This window comes from Chiloscyllium punctatum, chromosome 42, assembly GCF_047496795.1.
Source record: "Chiloscyllium punctatum isolate Juve2018m chromosome 42, sChiPun1.3, whole genome shotgun sequence".
In the NCBI taxonomy this organism is placed as follows: domain Eukaryota; kingdom Metazoa; phylum Chordata; class Chondrichthyes; order Orectolobiformes; family Hemiscylliidae; genus Chiloscyllium; species Chiloscyllium punctatum.
This window is the reverse complement of record NC_092780.1, coordinates 26,505,664-26,523,445: the sequence shown is the minus strand read 5'-3', so window position 1 is coordinate 26,523,445 and position 17,782 is coordinate 26,505,664. Positions and strand designations below refer to the sequence as shown.

Genomic DNA, 17,782 nt, shown 5'->3' with positions numbered 1-17,782 from the left:
TACTTTACGTGAAGAACATATCAGAATTAACTACCAGGGTGTTACGACCAGTATGTATTATGGTGGCATATCACCAACAGTCACACTACGCCAGCTAATTACCAGGATTAAGGACCCCATATCCACAGCATACGGGACCAATGTTGTATGCAAAATCCCTTGCAACAACTGCAACAAACACTGCATGAGACAAACAGCCGTCCGAAAACTAGCCATCCGACGTCACAAACACCAATTGGCTACTAAGTTAATGATCCACGCACCCTCATCTCTGTGTACACAGACCAAGAGGGCAATCAATTCAACGATCCTAGGACAGGCTAACCAAAGACAAACAAGAGAGTTCTTGGAAGCCTGGTTTTTAACCAAAACACACAAACCTAGTGTACAAATCACTGCAGAGAATACCTAGAAGTGACATTCACCTCAGCAGACTGGACCACATAAAAACCATGCCGGACAGAACAGCAGTGTCTCATAGAAGTCGCATTGATGATGTTACCCAGTATGGTAATGAAACCTCTGCATGATAACCCAATAGCTTGGCGAGCTAACCAACTATCTCAGAATGTCATTTTTGTATTTGCCTGAGAGTTGATGGAGCAAAGTTTACTGTTTGTAGTACTTCCTCAGTATAGCAAGTGGTTAATGGTGTCGTATTCACATGTTTCTGACATGGACTGTGCAGCTCCTGCTGCTTGGTAAGTTTCCAGTCTGTAATTTATCTAATAGATAGTAATAGAAGACTTCATTGGGGTTAAAATGGTTCTAAAATGTCACCAGAATTATCAGGCTGTCACAGTTATTGATGGTGTACCTCCTAAGAAAAAAGTGATTCAGGAAGTGTGAGGCTCGATGACTGTGCCAGCATTTATCACCCATTCCTGAGTGCAATCAAAAAGGTTAGTTGCCTTCTTGAACCATTGCAGTCCATTTGGTGTAAGTACGCCCATGATACGGTTCCAGGATTTTGACCCAGTGCCACTGAATGAACCGCAAAATTGTTCCAAGACATGGTGAGGACTGACTTGGAGAGGAAGTTGCAGATAATGGTGTTCCCAGGTATCTGCTGCTCTTGGGTTTGGAAGGAGCTGCCTAAGGAGACTTGATGAATTTCTGCAGGGGATCGTGCGTACTGTTGTCACTGTGCGTCTGTGGTAGAGGGAATGAATATTTATGGACATGGTGCCAGTCAGGTTGGCTTCTTCATCTTAGATGGTGTCAAGGATCTTGAGTGTTGTTGGAGCTATACTTATCCAGGCAAGAGTATTCCAGCACACTCCTGACTTGTGTTTTGTAGACGATAAACAGTCTATGAGGAGATGAAAGTAAGTTATTTGCAGCAAGATTCCTAGCTTCTGTCCTGCTCTAGCAGCCATATTATTTATATGGTTGGTTCATGTTTTAGTCAGTGGTAATCCCAGGATGTTGATAGTGGGGAATTCATAGATGGTTAGACTCTCCTGTTGAGATGTTCATTGTTTGGCACTTGTTTGACATGAATGCTACTTCCCACTTATCATCCCAAGCCTGGATGTCATCCAGGTCTTGCTGCATTTAGACAAGGACTTCTTCAGTATCTGAGGAGTCGCATGAGATGCTGAACATGGTGTAATCGTGAGCAAATTCCCTGTGTATGATCTCATTATGGAAGGAAGGTTATTAATGAAGAAACGGAAGATGTTTGGATCTAGGACACTATGCTAAGGAACTTTAGGCCTCTTGTGGTGCAGAGCTAGTGTCCCTAACTCTGGGCCAGAGACCTGGGTTCAAGTCCCACTTGTTCCAAAGGTGTGTCATAATATGTGTGAACAGGTTGATTAAAAATATTTACCTGGAGGAAGTCCTTCAATTATGTCCTTGAGCTGTAATGACTGACCTCCAACTACTACAGGCACGTTTCTTTTTGCTGGGAATAACTGCAACCAATGGTGAGTTTCTGCAGGGGATCGTGCGCACTGCTGCCACTGATTGTCATCGATACTAGTTTTGATTGGGTTCCTTGATGTAACCAACTGTCAAATGCAGCTTTGATATAAAGGGCTGCTACTAACACTTCACCTTTGGAATTCAGCTCTTTTGTCCATGTTTGAACCAAGGCTGTAATAAGGTCAGGCCCTGATGGATCCCAATCTAAGTGAATGAGCAGGTTAATGCTAAGCAAGTGTTGTTTCTTAGCCCTGCTGCTGACTAGTACCATCACTGCTGATAAGCAATAGTAGACTGATTGGTCAATAATTAACCAGTTTGGATTTGTCCTTTTTTTGCGTATAGCCCACACCTGGGCAATTTTCCACATTGTCAAGTGGATGCCAGTGTTGTAGCTGTGCTGGAACAGCTTGGTTAGGGGTTGTGGCAACTTTTGGAGTGCACATCTTCAGTAATTTTGCTGGAATATGATTGGAGTTGATGGCCTTTGCAGTATCCAGTGTCTTAAGTCATTTTTTTTACTATGTGGAGTGTATCGAATTAGTAGAAGACTAGCATCTGCGATGCTGAGGGGTCTTGGAGGAAGTCAAGATGGATCAAGCGCTTGGCATTTCTGAATGAAGATTGTTGCTGATCCTGACCTTTTGCACTGAACTGCCAGTTATTAAAAATGAGGATATTTATGTAGGTTGTTCCTCCAGTGAATTGTTTGATTGTCCATTACAATGAATAAACAAAACCTGTGGCTTCCTCAGTAAATTCCTACAATAAATCTTATGCTGATTTGTTTGCATGTTTGCTAAATATGAGTGATTGAAACAAAGTTACATGTTAAACAGTTATATGTAGTACATGGTAATGTTAATTCTCTGAATAAAATTTAAGTAACAAGTCATCATGCCTAAATCAAACTTTTATTATGTTGATAATATTGAAACCATTTTCGCTACAGCAGTCTTTTGTCAGTTGCTTTAAGTGCAACTCCGCTTTATATTTTTGCAGTTTTGATGCCATTGAGAGAGATCCCAAACCTTATTTATCCCATAAGGTAGATGAATCAAATTGTTTTCTAGACCTTAGCACATCCAACAAGAAAAACACTCCTTCCCATATAGCAACATAGATTCTTTCTCTGAAATGATGTGAGGGATTCAGTCTTTGTTTTCATTCTAAAATACCTTCCTGTATTGGTCACACATTTTGCAAAAAGTCCTAATCTTGCCTTTCATTGGTTTGAACTTGACCTACCCTACAATTTCATTTAAAGCAATACTTCAAAGTTGGTGTCTTTACTATCTTGGAAATCCTAAATCATTTCAGCTTCTTCCACTCAATACTATTTCCACTTGCACTTATATAGTGCCTTTAACAGAAAATCATTCCATGCTCTTAACAGAGGCCTACCTAGATGGAAATGTATGTCTGGATAAAGAAGGACTTAATATAAAGGTTATCTCAAAACATGGTCAAAAAAAAAGGGTCTGAGTTGTATGCTTAAAGGTGGGAAGGAGCTGAAGAGCCAGGTAGACTCAGGGGCACTGTTTTAGAGCGTGAGCTATATGCATGTTGGTGAAGGTAGTGTTGGTACTTAAAAGGCCAGAGTCAGGGAAGCAAGGTACTTTGTATAGTTATGGAGATAAGAAGACAAGTACGTGGAGAAATTTAGACATGAATAAGAAAATCCAACTTAAGACCTGAGACCATTGTCAGTGAAAAGGACGTGTTGAACTGGACAGTGTTGATGACAGACTTGTGGATGAACAAAAGATTTTGAAGTGAGGAAAGGCTGAAGATGAGGTCGGAGAGCGTTGGAGTAAACGAGTCTGGTGTTGACAGAGGTGTCTCCACACCTTACTCCAATTTTGGGTTACCTTGTGCTTTGATGTTTAGATCCCAATCCAAAACTAAATATGTACTCTGATTAGTGATGTATATAGTTTGACCATACATTCTAACTTGTAGTCTGCCATTTTGATTGAAGTTTTGAAGTAGTTGGCACATTGGCCATGAATTTCCATTTGAGTGCAATTGACAAACAAGTTGTGATGGGTTTCAGAAGTATTTTTGTTTGCTTAAATTGATGCTCAAAACAATTTTAAATCACCAGTCAAGAAACCTTTTGAATGTAACATTAAACAAATTATTTAAATTTTTTGGGGTGGGATATGTTGCAGTTTGAACAAGAGAGCTGAAAATAGGTTTTACCACAAGATGATTTTACTTCGTACCTGGTTCACCAGTTGTGAAGAAACCAATTAAAAGTAGCTGAAAATGACTATAAAAATGAATTATAATGTTACTTGCTAGTTTCATTGGTGTGCAGCAGTTGGTTGGTAATTAAAAATATCAAAAGTTTTTATAACTGCCCATGAGTGTCTTTATGCCTTTAAAAGTTTGATTAGGAGAGATTTCTTGAGGGTCTGCAAATGGGCAGAATTAGCAGGAACTTATAAAGATGATTTAATTTGGCCTTTTGATGTACCTATGTTTGTGACTGGAGCTGGCGAATAGTGCTTTTTAGTCCTCGTTTGACAATCTGCACTAGCTTCTCATGTGTTATTTTTCTTTTGACTACTTGCACTGGAAATAATTTGCTCCTGAAGATCCTGAATATTTGCACTGTTGTCTGATTTCCAGTCAATAGCTTTGATTTTTTTCAAAGCTTGGAGTTTCAGAACGCTTTTTAAAAGATCCCACATAAAAGATAAGCTCACAAAGTTAAAGTGCGTGGGATTAGAGAGAGTGCACTGAAATGGATTGAGAACTGGTTTGCAGACGGGAAGCAAAGTAGGAATAAACTGGTCTTTTTCTAGAGGTAGAGAGTTACTAGTGGGGTAGCACAGGAATCAGTGCTTAGTCCCTAGCTATTCCCAATGTACACTAATGGTTTAAATGAGGGAGTTGTGTCATTCCTCCAGGCTTGCAGATAAAACCAAGCCAGCTGGGAGGGTCTACTGCGAGAAGAATGCAAAACTACTCGTGTGATTTGGATAAGCTAAGTGGGCAAATAAATAGCAGATGTAGTACAGGTAGTTCAATCAAATAGTAGTTGTGTTTCTGTGCGATGCCATGTTATAGGAAATTGTGCAATAGAAATAATGGGACCTAAGGAAAAAACGGAGTTGGGAAATCTTGTCCTCTGGCTGTCAAAACCTATTCACAATGCTTTTCCAAGTCCACTCGCACGAACCTTTCACCGTATCTTTCACGAAGCTCTTCACGAGAGACCGCACAAGCTGACTGACCACGTGATGCAGACGCAGAGCCCAGTCCTCTGCGCACCATAACACCTAATGCCAGGGGTGAGAATTGTGTAACAGTGAATAGTTCATTTTATAAAAGTGTCAGCAATTCATAAATTACATTACAGGTAAATCGCAGTTAATAAATGTGCATTATAGGAGATCTACCTGTTTTGGGAAAGGGGGAGGTGCAACAAAACCTGGGTGTCCTCTTACATCAATTGCTCAAAGTATGCGTACAAATGCAGCAGGTGGTATGTTGGCTTTCATAAAGGCTTTGAATACAGGAGAAGGGATATCTTGCTGCAACTGTACAAGGCATTGGTGAGATTGCATGTGGAGTATTGTGTGCAATTTTGCTTCCAATGATGGAACAATGGGTCAGTCACATTCTAAGGATACTGGATAAACCATTTTTAAGATTGAGATGAGAAATTTGTTCATTAAGAGTGGCAAGCCTGTGGAATTTGCTACCACATAAAACAGTTGAGGCCAAAACATGGTATGACTTCAAGAAGAAATTGGATATTGTACATAAGGCAAAAATGGGATTTAAAAAAAAGTGGGGAAATTTGTAACAGACTATTGAGTTGGATGATCAGTCGTAATTATAATGAATGGTGGAGCAGGCTAAAAAGACAGAATAGCCTTCTCTGAGTCATAGAGGTGTACAGCATGGAAACAGACCCTTTGGTCCAACTAGTCCATGCCTTATGTTTCTGGGAATTTCTTCACCCAGAGAATGGTGAGTCTGTCACAGGAAATTGTTGAGATTAATACATTGAAGACCTTCAGGAACGATGTGGATCAAGTTCTTAGGACTGAAGGGATTGAAGGAAAAATGAAGAAAGTGGGAACTGGTAATGTTCAGATATGATCATATTGAATAGTGGAACAGGCTCAAAGAGCCAAAGGGCCTACAACTGCTTCTATATTCTGTTTCTCCATATAATCTAGCAGAAATTTTTGGTTTTGTTCACTTGTCTTTAGCTGAATGTCAGGTCAATGTACATTATGTTATACTTGTCCACATGGTCAGGACTGGATGAGATGCATCTAAGGACATAGAGTCATAGAGATGTACAGTATGGAAACAGACTGTTCAGTCCAACTTGTCCAAGCCGACCAGATATCTTAAATGAATCTACTCCCATTTGCCAGCACCCGGCCCATATCCCTCTAAACCCTTTGTATTCATATACCCATCCAGATGCCTTTTAAATGTTTTAATTGTACCCACCTCCACTACTTTGACTGACAGTTCGTTCCATACAAGCACCACCCTCTGCGTGAAAAGGTTACACCTTAGATCCCATTTAAATCTTTCCCCTCTAACCTTAAATCTATGCCTCTATGCCCCAGTTTATTCAGCCTCTTCCTATAGCTCAAACCTGCCAAACGTGGCAACATCCTTGTAAATTGTTTCTGCACCCTTTCAAAAATTTCATAACATCTTTCTTGTAGCAGGGACATCAGAATTGAATGCAGTATTCCAAAAGTGTCCTCACCAAATTGTACAGCTGCAATCTCACCTCTCAACTCTTGTACTCAATGCATTGACCAATAAAGGCAAGCGTACCAAAAACCTTTCACTACCCTGTCTATCTGCAACTCCACTTTCAAAGAGCTATGAACCTGCACTCCAAGGTCTGTTTGTTCGAGAACACTCCCCATAACCCTACCATTAAGTGTATAAGTCCTGCCCTGACCTGCCCCACCAAAATGTAGCACCTCACATTTATCTAGATTAAACTCCATCTGCCATTCCTCAGCCCATGTGGTCCAGGTCCCATTGTACTTTTGAGGTAACTTTCTTTGCTTGGAGGGAAGTAAAGAAGTAAATGCAGTGGCACTAACAATAACTTTCCAATACTGCTTAAATATTTAAGCTTAATGCCAGAGGATGATTTATTTTTCTAGAGTTCTCTGCCTGAGTGTAGGTCAGCCCCACTGTCATAGCTTCCACCATAAGGAGTAAAAGGAAGCAGATCCTGAATCAACCCCATGCTGTGGCACAAACCGGATCCACGTTGACTGTCCAATCATCTGAGCTGACTGCCTCCAAAGTATCTAAATAGCGGTGGCTATTTAGATTTTTACATGCATTCTGTAGTCTGGAGCCAACGTGGTGGTAGAGGCTCAATTTCCTTCATCACATTACTGGCCAGAGATCTCCTGTTCATACAGCTTGGAATTGGTATCCACTGGAAGCATTTACAGGTTTAAAAACTCCCGGTTTGACCACATTTTGCATGCACTACCCTTTACCGTCAACTGGAATTTGCATCCAGAGCTGCTTTCCAGCAGCAGGGATGCTATCCATTGCATCAAGAGGAGAAATGGTGACTTAATGGTAATGTCACTGGAAGAGCAAGCCTGACACCCAGACTAATGTTTTCACCACTGAAGCTGGTGAAATTTAAATTCAGTTCTTTATATCTGGAATTGAATATGGTGTCGGTGCCAGTGAATGTGAAACAATTCTGGTTCATTAATATCCTTTAGTGTCCTTGAAGGAAGGAATTCTGTTATCCTTAGTTGATCTGGAGTACTTATGATTCTGGATCCATGGCAATATGGTTGGCTGTTAACTTCCCTTCAGAATGATCAGGCAAGCCAATAGTTTCAAGAACAGTTTGAGATGGGCAGCAAATGCTTATTTTATCAACCAGTTTTATATTTCCTGAACAGCACCTTCTCAATCGACTGTCTTTCATAATTTGATTTCATTCGTAGTTATGAACAGTTTTCACTGAGTGCCCAAGTTGTTGATATAAAATGGGAATTGGAGGAGTGCCAGGGCTATGGTTGATCCCTGGGGGTACTCTACCTACCACTCCACTTAACACTCCGTGTTGATTGCTGGCAGCATCTGTGGAGAGAAAGCAGAGTTTTGGATCCAGTGACCCTTCTTCAGAACAGATGGAGGTTAAGTAAAAGAGGTATTTATGCTGTAGATAGGGAGTGAGTTGGTGGAAGTAAAGAAGTAAGGGATAGGTGGAGATTGAGCCCAGAGGGAGAGAAATACAGGCAAACAAAGGGATTGATAATGGTGAGCTAGAAAAGGATGAAACCTATGAATGGAGATCATAATTAGTGAAAATGGGCTAGCTGTACTGAAAATAGCCTGTATGTTGACAGGGTTTAAATGTGGGGGTGTGTAAAATGCATAGAAGAAAGTGTTTAGGTCCTAAAATGTTAGAGCCTGAATTTGAGTCTTGAAGTTTGCAGGATTCTCAAGTGGAAAATGAGATGCTGGTCTTCCAATTTGTGCTGAACTTCGGTGTAGCACTGCACCAGGCCAGAGAAAGAAACATTGGCCAGAGGAAAGATGGCAAGTTTTCTTACAGACCGAATGTAGGTGTTCTGCAAAGTGGTTGCCCAGTCTGCATTTCAGCTCCCCAGTGTAGAGGTGAACATGTTGTGAGCAGTGAATACAATAGACTAAACTGACTAGAGTGCAGGTAATTTGCTGCTTAACCTGGCAGGTTTGTCTGGAGCCTTGGATATTAAGGAAGGAGCAAGTAAATAGGCAGGTGTTCCACTTTCTGTGGTTGCATGGAAAGGTGCCACGGGGGGAATAGAGGAGGAGTGGACCAGGGTTATGTGGAGGGAATGGTCCTCTAATGGATATTGGTGTCCAGCCTGTTCCAGAAATTTAAAACAAATATCGAAGGAAGGGAAAGGATGAGCGAGAGATGGACCGGATGAAGATGAGAGGAGGTTGGAAATTAGAAGCAAAATTGATAGTTTCTCCCTATTTTATCAACGTAGCAGAGAAAGATTGAGTGGATAGACCTGAGTAGAATTGGAACGAGGAGTTTTCCACATACCCCACAAAGAGATAGACATTATGGGGGCCCATGCAGGTATCCAGGGCCCCACCTTTGATCTGAAGAAAGCAGGAAGAGGCGAAGGAGAAATTGTTCAAACTGAGCACAAGCAAAGCCAGGCAGAGGAGGGTGTGATGGTAGATGTGTATGGTTCAGGTCTTTTGTTCAGGAAGGAGCAGAGACCCCAAAGACTATCCTGACGGGGGATGGACATCTAAAGGGATTGCATGGCCATGGTGAAGAGGAAGGTTCTTGGGGCTTTCGAACTGGAGCTGCTATAAAGTCTCAAAGTAATCCATAAGTGGGATGGGACTGGTCCGAGGAAAAAGAAGAAAAATCTTGTCAAGATGGGAAGGGAGAAATTCCAAGTGCAGGAACAGGCAGAAGCAATGGGTCTGCCCAAGAGTTCTGAATGTGGAATTTGTGATGAAGGTAGAAATGGGCTGTACAGGGTGGGGGAATGTGAGCTTGTAGGCTGTAGCGGGATTCCGAGTTTTGGATTTTTGTCTATAATCACAGTCCGTTTCATTTATGCAAATGCCATGTGTTCTGTGCATGATCAGTTAGGGAGGTTGTGATACTAATGTCTTTTATAAGTTTTGCAAGAAGTAGTAATTCAGGACAATACACATCTCCAGTCATTCTTTGCTTCTTGATCTTTTTTTTAACATATTAGAAAGTTTCTACATTCAGTTGGTAGCATCTTCATTGTTCTTGCTGCGTGATTTGAAGAGCTTGTTTTGCTTCTGACATTTTTATGGCTCACAGTTATTAATTTGGTTTTCTGAGCCTTGTAGATAAGCATCGTTCATGCTCTGGGTTATATTTTTCACAGCTTCAGGAAGGGAAAACCTTGTGTACTGTTTGACCCGAGCAGAACTTCCTCTTGCATTGTTCTTTCGTGTCTGCAGCAACTGAAACCCTGATGAATGCTTTTACCAGCATGCATTTGGAATTTTCTCCCTGTTAGATTTCCCCACATATTGTTCATAAACTAATCATCCAAAAAAAGCTTTGCTTTACATTTTCAGCTGCATGAAGCTTTCACCTCTTTCAGCCCTGCCCCTGACAAACTCCATTGTTGCCATATTCCTGAGAATTAGATTTAATGTGCTCATGCTCACTTTCCAATCCTCTGCTGGTTTACTTCTCTATCCTGTATTCCTATAGTCATGCATCTATGTGCACTTTCTCTAGTCTTTCAATTTTACTTTCATTGCCCACATGCTTCACTACAAACAACCAACAATTCCATTCAGTCATCCCATGCTACCTGAAACAACTTTTATTGTTGTAATTTCCATGGTGCCATTTTCCTTCCAATTTTAAAACTTGTTCTTAAGACCCTCTTTAAACAGTTATTTTTGTGTTTTGCTTATCTTCCCCATTTTTATGCATTATAGATAGCACTAAGAAATACCTATTCATATATTATGCAAAATTAAAGTTCCAAAGACCAATGTGGGAGATAAATTGTGACTGAGTTATTCACACTTTATCGATATACATTTGGAAATTTCAAGAGAAGTTTTTCGGCTGTGTGCTTTTTTTTGCTACTTGGTGACTGCAGCACAAGCACTTTGAGTTGTCTCTGAATGATAAGACTCTGTAAATTACTTAATTGGAAGGAAAACCTTCCAGTGTGTAGCATCTGCATTACCATGGTAACATTTACATTGCTGGGATACCAATTCTTGTTGCATAGCACCTGTGTTTATTTGCATAAGGAAGGTTGAAAGTAATTTAGAGGTCCAAGCATATGTTTCACGTTACCATTATTCAGTAATGATTGCAAGGCATCAGATTACACATGAAGTTCAAGGTTGCTTGTCCATATTCTACAAGGACAAATGTTTTAGATGCATAGTTTGTTTTGAGACCTGAAGCTGCATATAATTGGTGCATGGAGTCATTTATAGCAAAGGAATAGCTGAAGAATGTCTGCAAATAGTGATAATCTACAATACGTTGTTAGAAAATAATTTATAGATGGTTAAAAGTAAACTAAGCTATAAGAAGTGAAGCTGCTTTTTTTAATAAATAGTGTTCCTAACTGTTGAAGTTTTAGTTCTTAATAGAACATTTTCTCTGTGTTCATCAACAATCCTGCAAAGTGAAATTCATTTTAATCTGGACGCTGGGTGTATACTCAGTTTACTCTTACAGAGCAATGTTAACTATTATAATAAGCCCTTTACTGCACATAAAGGTGTCATCGCTCGTCTTGTTCCATGTCATAGTTATCAATCATTTTGGAAAATTGTGGCATATTAAACAGATCAAAATTTACAGAAACAAACAACTGTTGTATTGACAAATGAAATAAAAGTAGGAAGCAAACACTTGACAAATATGTGATCATACAATTCAAGACGACATAATAAATTGTCTATTCTTTGTAATAGCAGCTTTCCTATATAATCTGGACTTGGTGGTAATTTCTATTTGTGTGCCATTATAGACATTGCTGTATTCGTTTGAATTGAACATGTGATTAATGCAATATAGTATTCACATTTTGACTGGACAGCAGAAATGTGAAGTAAACAATATTCAAGTGGCAACCAGTTGTAAAGATGTTAGTGTTGAAGTAACCAAATACGTCAAACAGTGTTTATGATGAATTGTGGCAATGATCCTGGTAGATGAGCGACACGCTTCAGAATGTGGGAAGAATGAAGTGACAAATACAAAAATATAACAAATCAATAATACTAAAGTATTAAAGAATTCCAACCTTTTGAAATAATGGGGTAATGTTTAAGTTCAGCGTACTTTGAGTTCAAGTGGGTTTCATTTGAAAAAAAGAGATTATGTAAGATGATGGGACTGCGTAAGTGGATCTGAAAGTAAGAGTAATTCGTGCAAGTAATATTGGAAGCAAAGATTGTACTTGTGACTTATTTTCCCTTAATCTTTATTGGAACGTGGATGTTACAACCAAGGAATGTTGCCTATTCGGTTTGCCCTCGAACAATTCAGAGGGCAGTAAACCATATTTCACATGTTGATGAAACCAGATAAATGATGCAGTTTCACACAACAGTCATTGCTTGTTGTTGTGTTTGCCATCTGAGTCTTGCTGTATTTTTCAGATTGGCTAATTGAATTCAAAATTCCATCAATTGCTGTTGTAACTTTAACACATTTACTTGGGCCTCCAGATTACGAGTCTGGTGAGAACAGCACAAGATCACAATTTTCCCTTTGCAAGTCTAAAAACACTTAGTCCACCTAACATGGTATTTTCAATATGAATATGCAGTCACTGTATTTTCTGTAATATTTTGTATCTGCAAGTAGGAGTTAAAATTGTAATTACAGAATGTTTATGTTGTGATATGTCAGTAGTTTAAAAAGAGTTGTTGTTCAAATTGAGTTGATAGAAATCTCACATCTGGTGAGTAAAAAGTGAAACAATGTAGATTAAAAATATTTGAATTGCGTTTGTTTAGTTATTTATGGAACAGTCATGACTATTGCGACATATTGCATCCTTTGCTATATTTTACCTGGATAGAAAGATGATTATATTTCATCTCCAATTGAACTATATAAGTAAGTCATTGTAAAGTTGACTTAGGAAAATTTTATTCATCTCTTCTGAAGTCAGACAGTCAAATGGTTTTACACAATGCATTTGCTACCATTGTGCTAATGACTGCCAACATAAGATCTTTTTGGGTGTCAGTTGCCAAAAACTGACTTCATGCTACTATTCTTTATTCAGAAGTTATACAAAAGTCTTCTGTATTTAAATGCAGTTTTGCAGTAGTTTTAATTCATTACCTTTATTACATCGACACTGATTTAATTAAAGATGCCTATAATACAATGTCATAATTAAAGATCATAATATCCCATTGCTTTAATGGAGGTAGAAATGTGGTCTTCACCATTTTAACTACTGCTCATGATCAGTAGTATTATTTTAGGTTCAAATGGTGTTGTAAAGTTAGAATATCTAAACTACAAAAGTAATCAGTTTTAATCACATTCTAGACCTTTTTTTGTTCAGTTCCTTTAATTCCTATTTGTGAACTTGGAAAGATCAATTTGTAACTCAATTGATAGGGCTTGTGTTAAGTTTTAGCATATGGTTTCACATTGTTTTGCAGGAAGGGAGGAAGTTTTAAGGTCACTGTAATATAACCAAGAGGTGGGTGTATCATGCTGGAAAGTAACACAACCAGGTTGAAAGAGTTTAGTAAACCTTCCCACAGCAGCAAACATTATTAATCTTCCTGCATCTTTCAGCATTTCCGATGCATAGCAAGTCTCTCTTTCTCATATAGAAATAATTCTATCATGTCAATAACATAAATCTAAGAATCAAGCACGTCCTTTGATTATTTGACTCTTTTACCCCACACTGCTACTTAACGGACTCCAACCAACTCTGTAGATGCAATAGCCTCAATAGTTTATTCTTATCGCATTGTGAAATCTTGTTTGTGTTTTGTGGTGTATGTTACAAATATATGGATTACTTGAAACTTCTTGTGTTAACATAAGTCACAGTTCTGAGCTGGGTAGTTGGACGGGGCTAGGGTCGGAGCATGATTGAGAGAGCAGAAGTTTTAAAATCAGGTGTAAAAACCCCTGGGCTACAACTCCCTCCTGTTCAGGTTTGCTTTCTCTTTTTAAGTTTGACCACATTATTAAGAATATCTATTTATCTCTTGATTATATTGACCTTTTGTTTTGTTCCAACATGCATGGTATAACCTTTTAAGTTAATGTCAGAACTGCAATCTACCTCTGAGCTCCATTCTTTTCAACTGATAGAGCATTATTCAGTTCCTGATGATAAAATATTTTAGTGATAAGATTTTTGTTAAGCAAGAGTTCTGTCATTTACTTGAAAATTCAGGATGACTAGTTATTATGCAATTATAAGCTACTCTCCCATTATGAGCAGATGTCGCTGTCTGAAGTAGCTTGAAATTGCTGGCATCCTATTTGAAATGTTATTTTTTAAGCGTATATCCTGCAATTGATAGCTCACTGCTATCAGTTACAAAATAAAGTTTTGTGCATGATATAACTAACAAGAAATAGAGCAGAAAACACAATTCAGAAAAATACTCTTTTCTATATGTTTAGATGTCAAGTACATTTATCTCCAAATACACAATTAAGTGGAAATGTTTTCTAGTTTTAGAATGTACTGTATAGAGGCTTGGCTATTAATGTGAGCAGCAAAAAATGAGAAAGCATTCTATTAATTATAGAGATATGCCTATTATGAAAACACCTATGGTAATTGTGGTTACCTTCTCTTCTGGAAAGAATTATAAAGGTTTGATGTTGGCACACTTTTAGATTCAGGGAGATGAGAATATATGAACAATGATGAACAGAAAAAAACTCTGTCTGGTTTGCCCAGCCTGTCTACACTAAGTACATGCCCTAAACTATTTGCCCAGCTGAGGGGCGAAAGGAGATCAAAAATAATAGGCCAATTGGGAGGAGCTAGATGGGTTCATGTTGAAACAGGCACAGGTATCAGAATGTCCCTAATCTTCTTAGACAATCAAAACTATTCCAGGTGATCACTTTGATCCTCATTATGTTGTGCAGTAGCACCTTTTCTGAGAGATGATTTCTGCCCTACAAATAGATCCAATGCTCACTCGAAGTAATTCAATGAATTGCTGTCCTTTCACAAACTAGAAGCCCCAAGGCTTGTGGCATGAACCATTTCTAAAATCTAATGACATTTTGACTCAGGAATTTTAAATTGTGATCTTCAAACCTTTCTCACATAATTAGTTGGAACGAAATGTCTCCCAAATACAGTCTATTCCACTCATCATTCATCAACCTTGGTCTAATGATCCTGACTGCATTTATATCATTTATATGTTCGTGCAGAAAATAGAAACCGAAGAATAAATAGGGCATGTTTTCACTGTTGCAGTCATACCCTGCTGATTGTGTTCCCTCAGGAAGAATCCTAACAAGGTGAAGTGGAAGCCTAGTGAGTAAATGGACAGTGATCGAAGGAGGCAGGTATGGACACTGTGTATCTCTATGTTTGGGAAAGATTTAACCCTTTTAACATTGTAAGGAAATAAAAATTTATATTTTAAAAAAAAAACAACTGGCGACTTCATAAAGTTATGGCACATTTAACAATTATGTTTATTTGTGACAATAAAATGCAATCAAAAATTCAACTGAACTTTACTTTCTTTCTTTGCATATGCCAATCAATTTACTAAATATTGAAATAAATACACTGTACTCTGGACTAGTAATTCAATATGCAATTTTTTTGGCTCAAGTCTGTTCATTGATTTGTGAAATGTCCATTTTCAATTATTTTACAATCTCCAGATTACATTATTTGCCCTATTATTCATGGTTTAATATATGAATGTTGAGTACATCATCTGCAGTTATTTTCATAAAATCCTTTTGTATAATATAAAAGAGAAGCCATTTTGGCTGATCATACTTACACCAATCCACCAAACAATTGTTCTTATCATTCTTTCCCTCAACTCTGATTTTGTTTTCTATTTCAAGTACGTATCCAATGACCTTCCAAAGTTGCTGGTGAATCTATCTCCAGAATCTGTTTGGGTACTGCATTACAAAGGAGAAAGTGAGGACTGCAGATGCTGGAGATGAGAACTTAAAAATGTGTTGCTGGAAAAGCGTAGCAGGTCAGGCAGCATCAAAGGAGCAGGAGAATCGACTTTTCGGGCATAAGGGCTTATGCCCGAAACGTCGATTCTCCTGCTCCTTTGATGCTGCCTGACCTGCTACGCTTTTCCAGCAACACATTTTTAAGCTACTGCATTACAGATCATATTAGAACATTATAAAACAAAACTCTCCTCCCTCTTTTGTTTCTTTTGTCAAATATTTTAAAACTATTTATCAACCTTCCTATCAGTGGAATCAACTGATTACAAGAGCGACATCAAAATCTTTTACAACCTTGAATATTACTTGCTGTTAAATCACTCCTTTAACCTCCTTCACTAAAAGGAGAATAATCTAGCTTCTTGATTCTCTCCAAATAACTCCATTTCTGTGTGAATTTTTAGGTCTGCTCAATTTCTTCTTGGCACCCTCATAAATTGTGTATGTGGGTCACTAAGTGTCCAAGTTCCTGCACCCTGCTTTTAAATGATATACTATAGTTTACACTTGCTTTATTATGCTATCCTTAATAATTTCTTGTATAACTTTCAAATTTCATCTGTTTTGCACATCTCACCAGTAAATCTATATGTTCCTGAAGTCTGCTATTACCTTCCTCACTCTTGAGTACATTTTGAACGTTTATGTCATCTGCAAACTTCAATATTTTTGCTTTCTAAACCCACAATCTAGATCACTAATATGGGCCGCTGCGGACACTGCTGCATATGTCCGCCAATCTGATGACCACTCAGAATTACTTTCTGCTTTCTACCGCTTTGAATTATCTATCAACGCTGCTTGTGACCTTTTAATGTTGTGTTTCGGTATTGCTAACAAATCTGTGATGTGACACTATTAACTACTATTTGGAAGTTCCTATGTGCAGCATGAATTGCATTTCATTTAGCAACCCTCTTCATTACGTCAAAGAACTTTGATCAAGTCTGGCAGTCATAATTTGCCTCCAATAAGTTTGTTACCTATTCTTTTCAGTTTTGTTGTGCTGTGATCCCTAATAGTTTTTCCACGATAGACATTTGGCTGACTAGTATTGGATTTACCCATTGAATGTGCAGGAGTGTAACCTTTAGTCCTCTTCTGGTACAAGTGCTTTCCAAGGAAGATTTCAAAGTTTGATGCTAGAGCCTGTGCTTTTTCACCGTTGCTTCTCTCAGGAACTTCCAGAATGAATGCTTAAGTGTATCCTATTTGTTTACTTTTAGACTATCCAGTTTATCTAATGTTTGTTGTATGATGCCAGCTACCCTGTTCAGAACAGAATTAAACTGAAGTTGTTTGAATTTTTGTTTAATTTGAATCAATTTGATGGCTCTGTTTCTTTAGGAGAATATGTATTTTAATATAAAGGCACACAGTCATGCCATTTCAGGCTAGCTGTAATAATTGCAGAACACCAGAGTTGCTGCCTTGTATGAAAACCAATGAAAAGCAGCAAGCTGCCCAAGTTAGAGTATTGGGAAATATAAACCTACTGGAAACATACTTGAGGTATTTCTTTCTCCGTGTTAGTCTTCTGCTAAGGTGTCTGCATGATGGGTTAATGAATAGAGGTGTTGCAACTAAACCAAGAAGTGGTAGAGATAAAACAAAGGTGAGAAAGATGGTCATGACTAAGTGCAATTTCTAACGGTTTATGTAGAGTAATAGAGGCTCCGTTTGGCAGTTAAGGTGCAAGTTGGATATTTCAGAAAGTTAAATATATCTTTTGTTGTTGAATTGCAAATAGTGTTATTTGGGATAATGGAGCATAGTTTTTGAAAGTTATCAAGGAATCTCACTTTCTATTAAAGCAGTGCCGAACCCCACAATCCTTCATATTTATTCAACTTTAACCCCACTTACATTTCATCTGGTTTTTCTCGTTTTGGTTTGCTTATTTTTTTGTTATGAATGATGCACCCACCATTTCCATTTTGAGTGCTCATCCTGTTTTATTTAATATCTGTCCTCCTTCCTTTTCTTCTACAGTCCCGTCCTTGAGTATATAGGAGCAGAATTTCAGCTTTTTAAACTTATTCTGCCAGTCATGGGAATGTGACTGCTCTGTATTTTAACTTCATTTGACTTCCTTGGATGTATTCCTTAATATCTTTATCT

General features: G+C 38.3%; 1 protein-coding gene across 6 annotated transcripts in view; it reads left to right on the top strand.

Moving 5' to 3' along the window:
* The window catches only part of kat7b (K(lysine) acetyltransferase 7b), an 82,970-nt gene that overhangs the window by 2,048 nt on the left and 63,140 nt on the right, over positions 1 to 17,782 (top strand). For 2 of the 6 annotated variants that reach the window (XM_072561678.1, XM_072561682.1), the window contains exon 2: positions 14,956 to 15,019. The exons of 2 other annotated variants lie outside the window; for them this stretch is intronic. In XM_072561678.1, coding sequence (XP_072417779.1) covers positions 14,996 to 15,019 — 24 coding nt within the window. In that variant the 5' untranslated portion in view covers positions 14,956 to 14,995. Of the gene's footprint in view, positions 1 to 14,927; positions 15,020 to 17,782 lie in introns of all 6 variants that reach the window. 2 more of the 6 variants (XM_072561679.1, XM_072561680.1) reach the window with 2 other exon arrangements.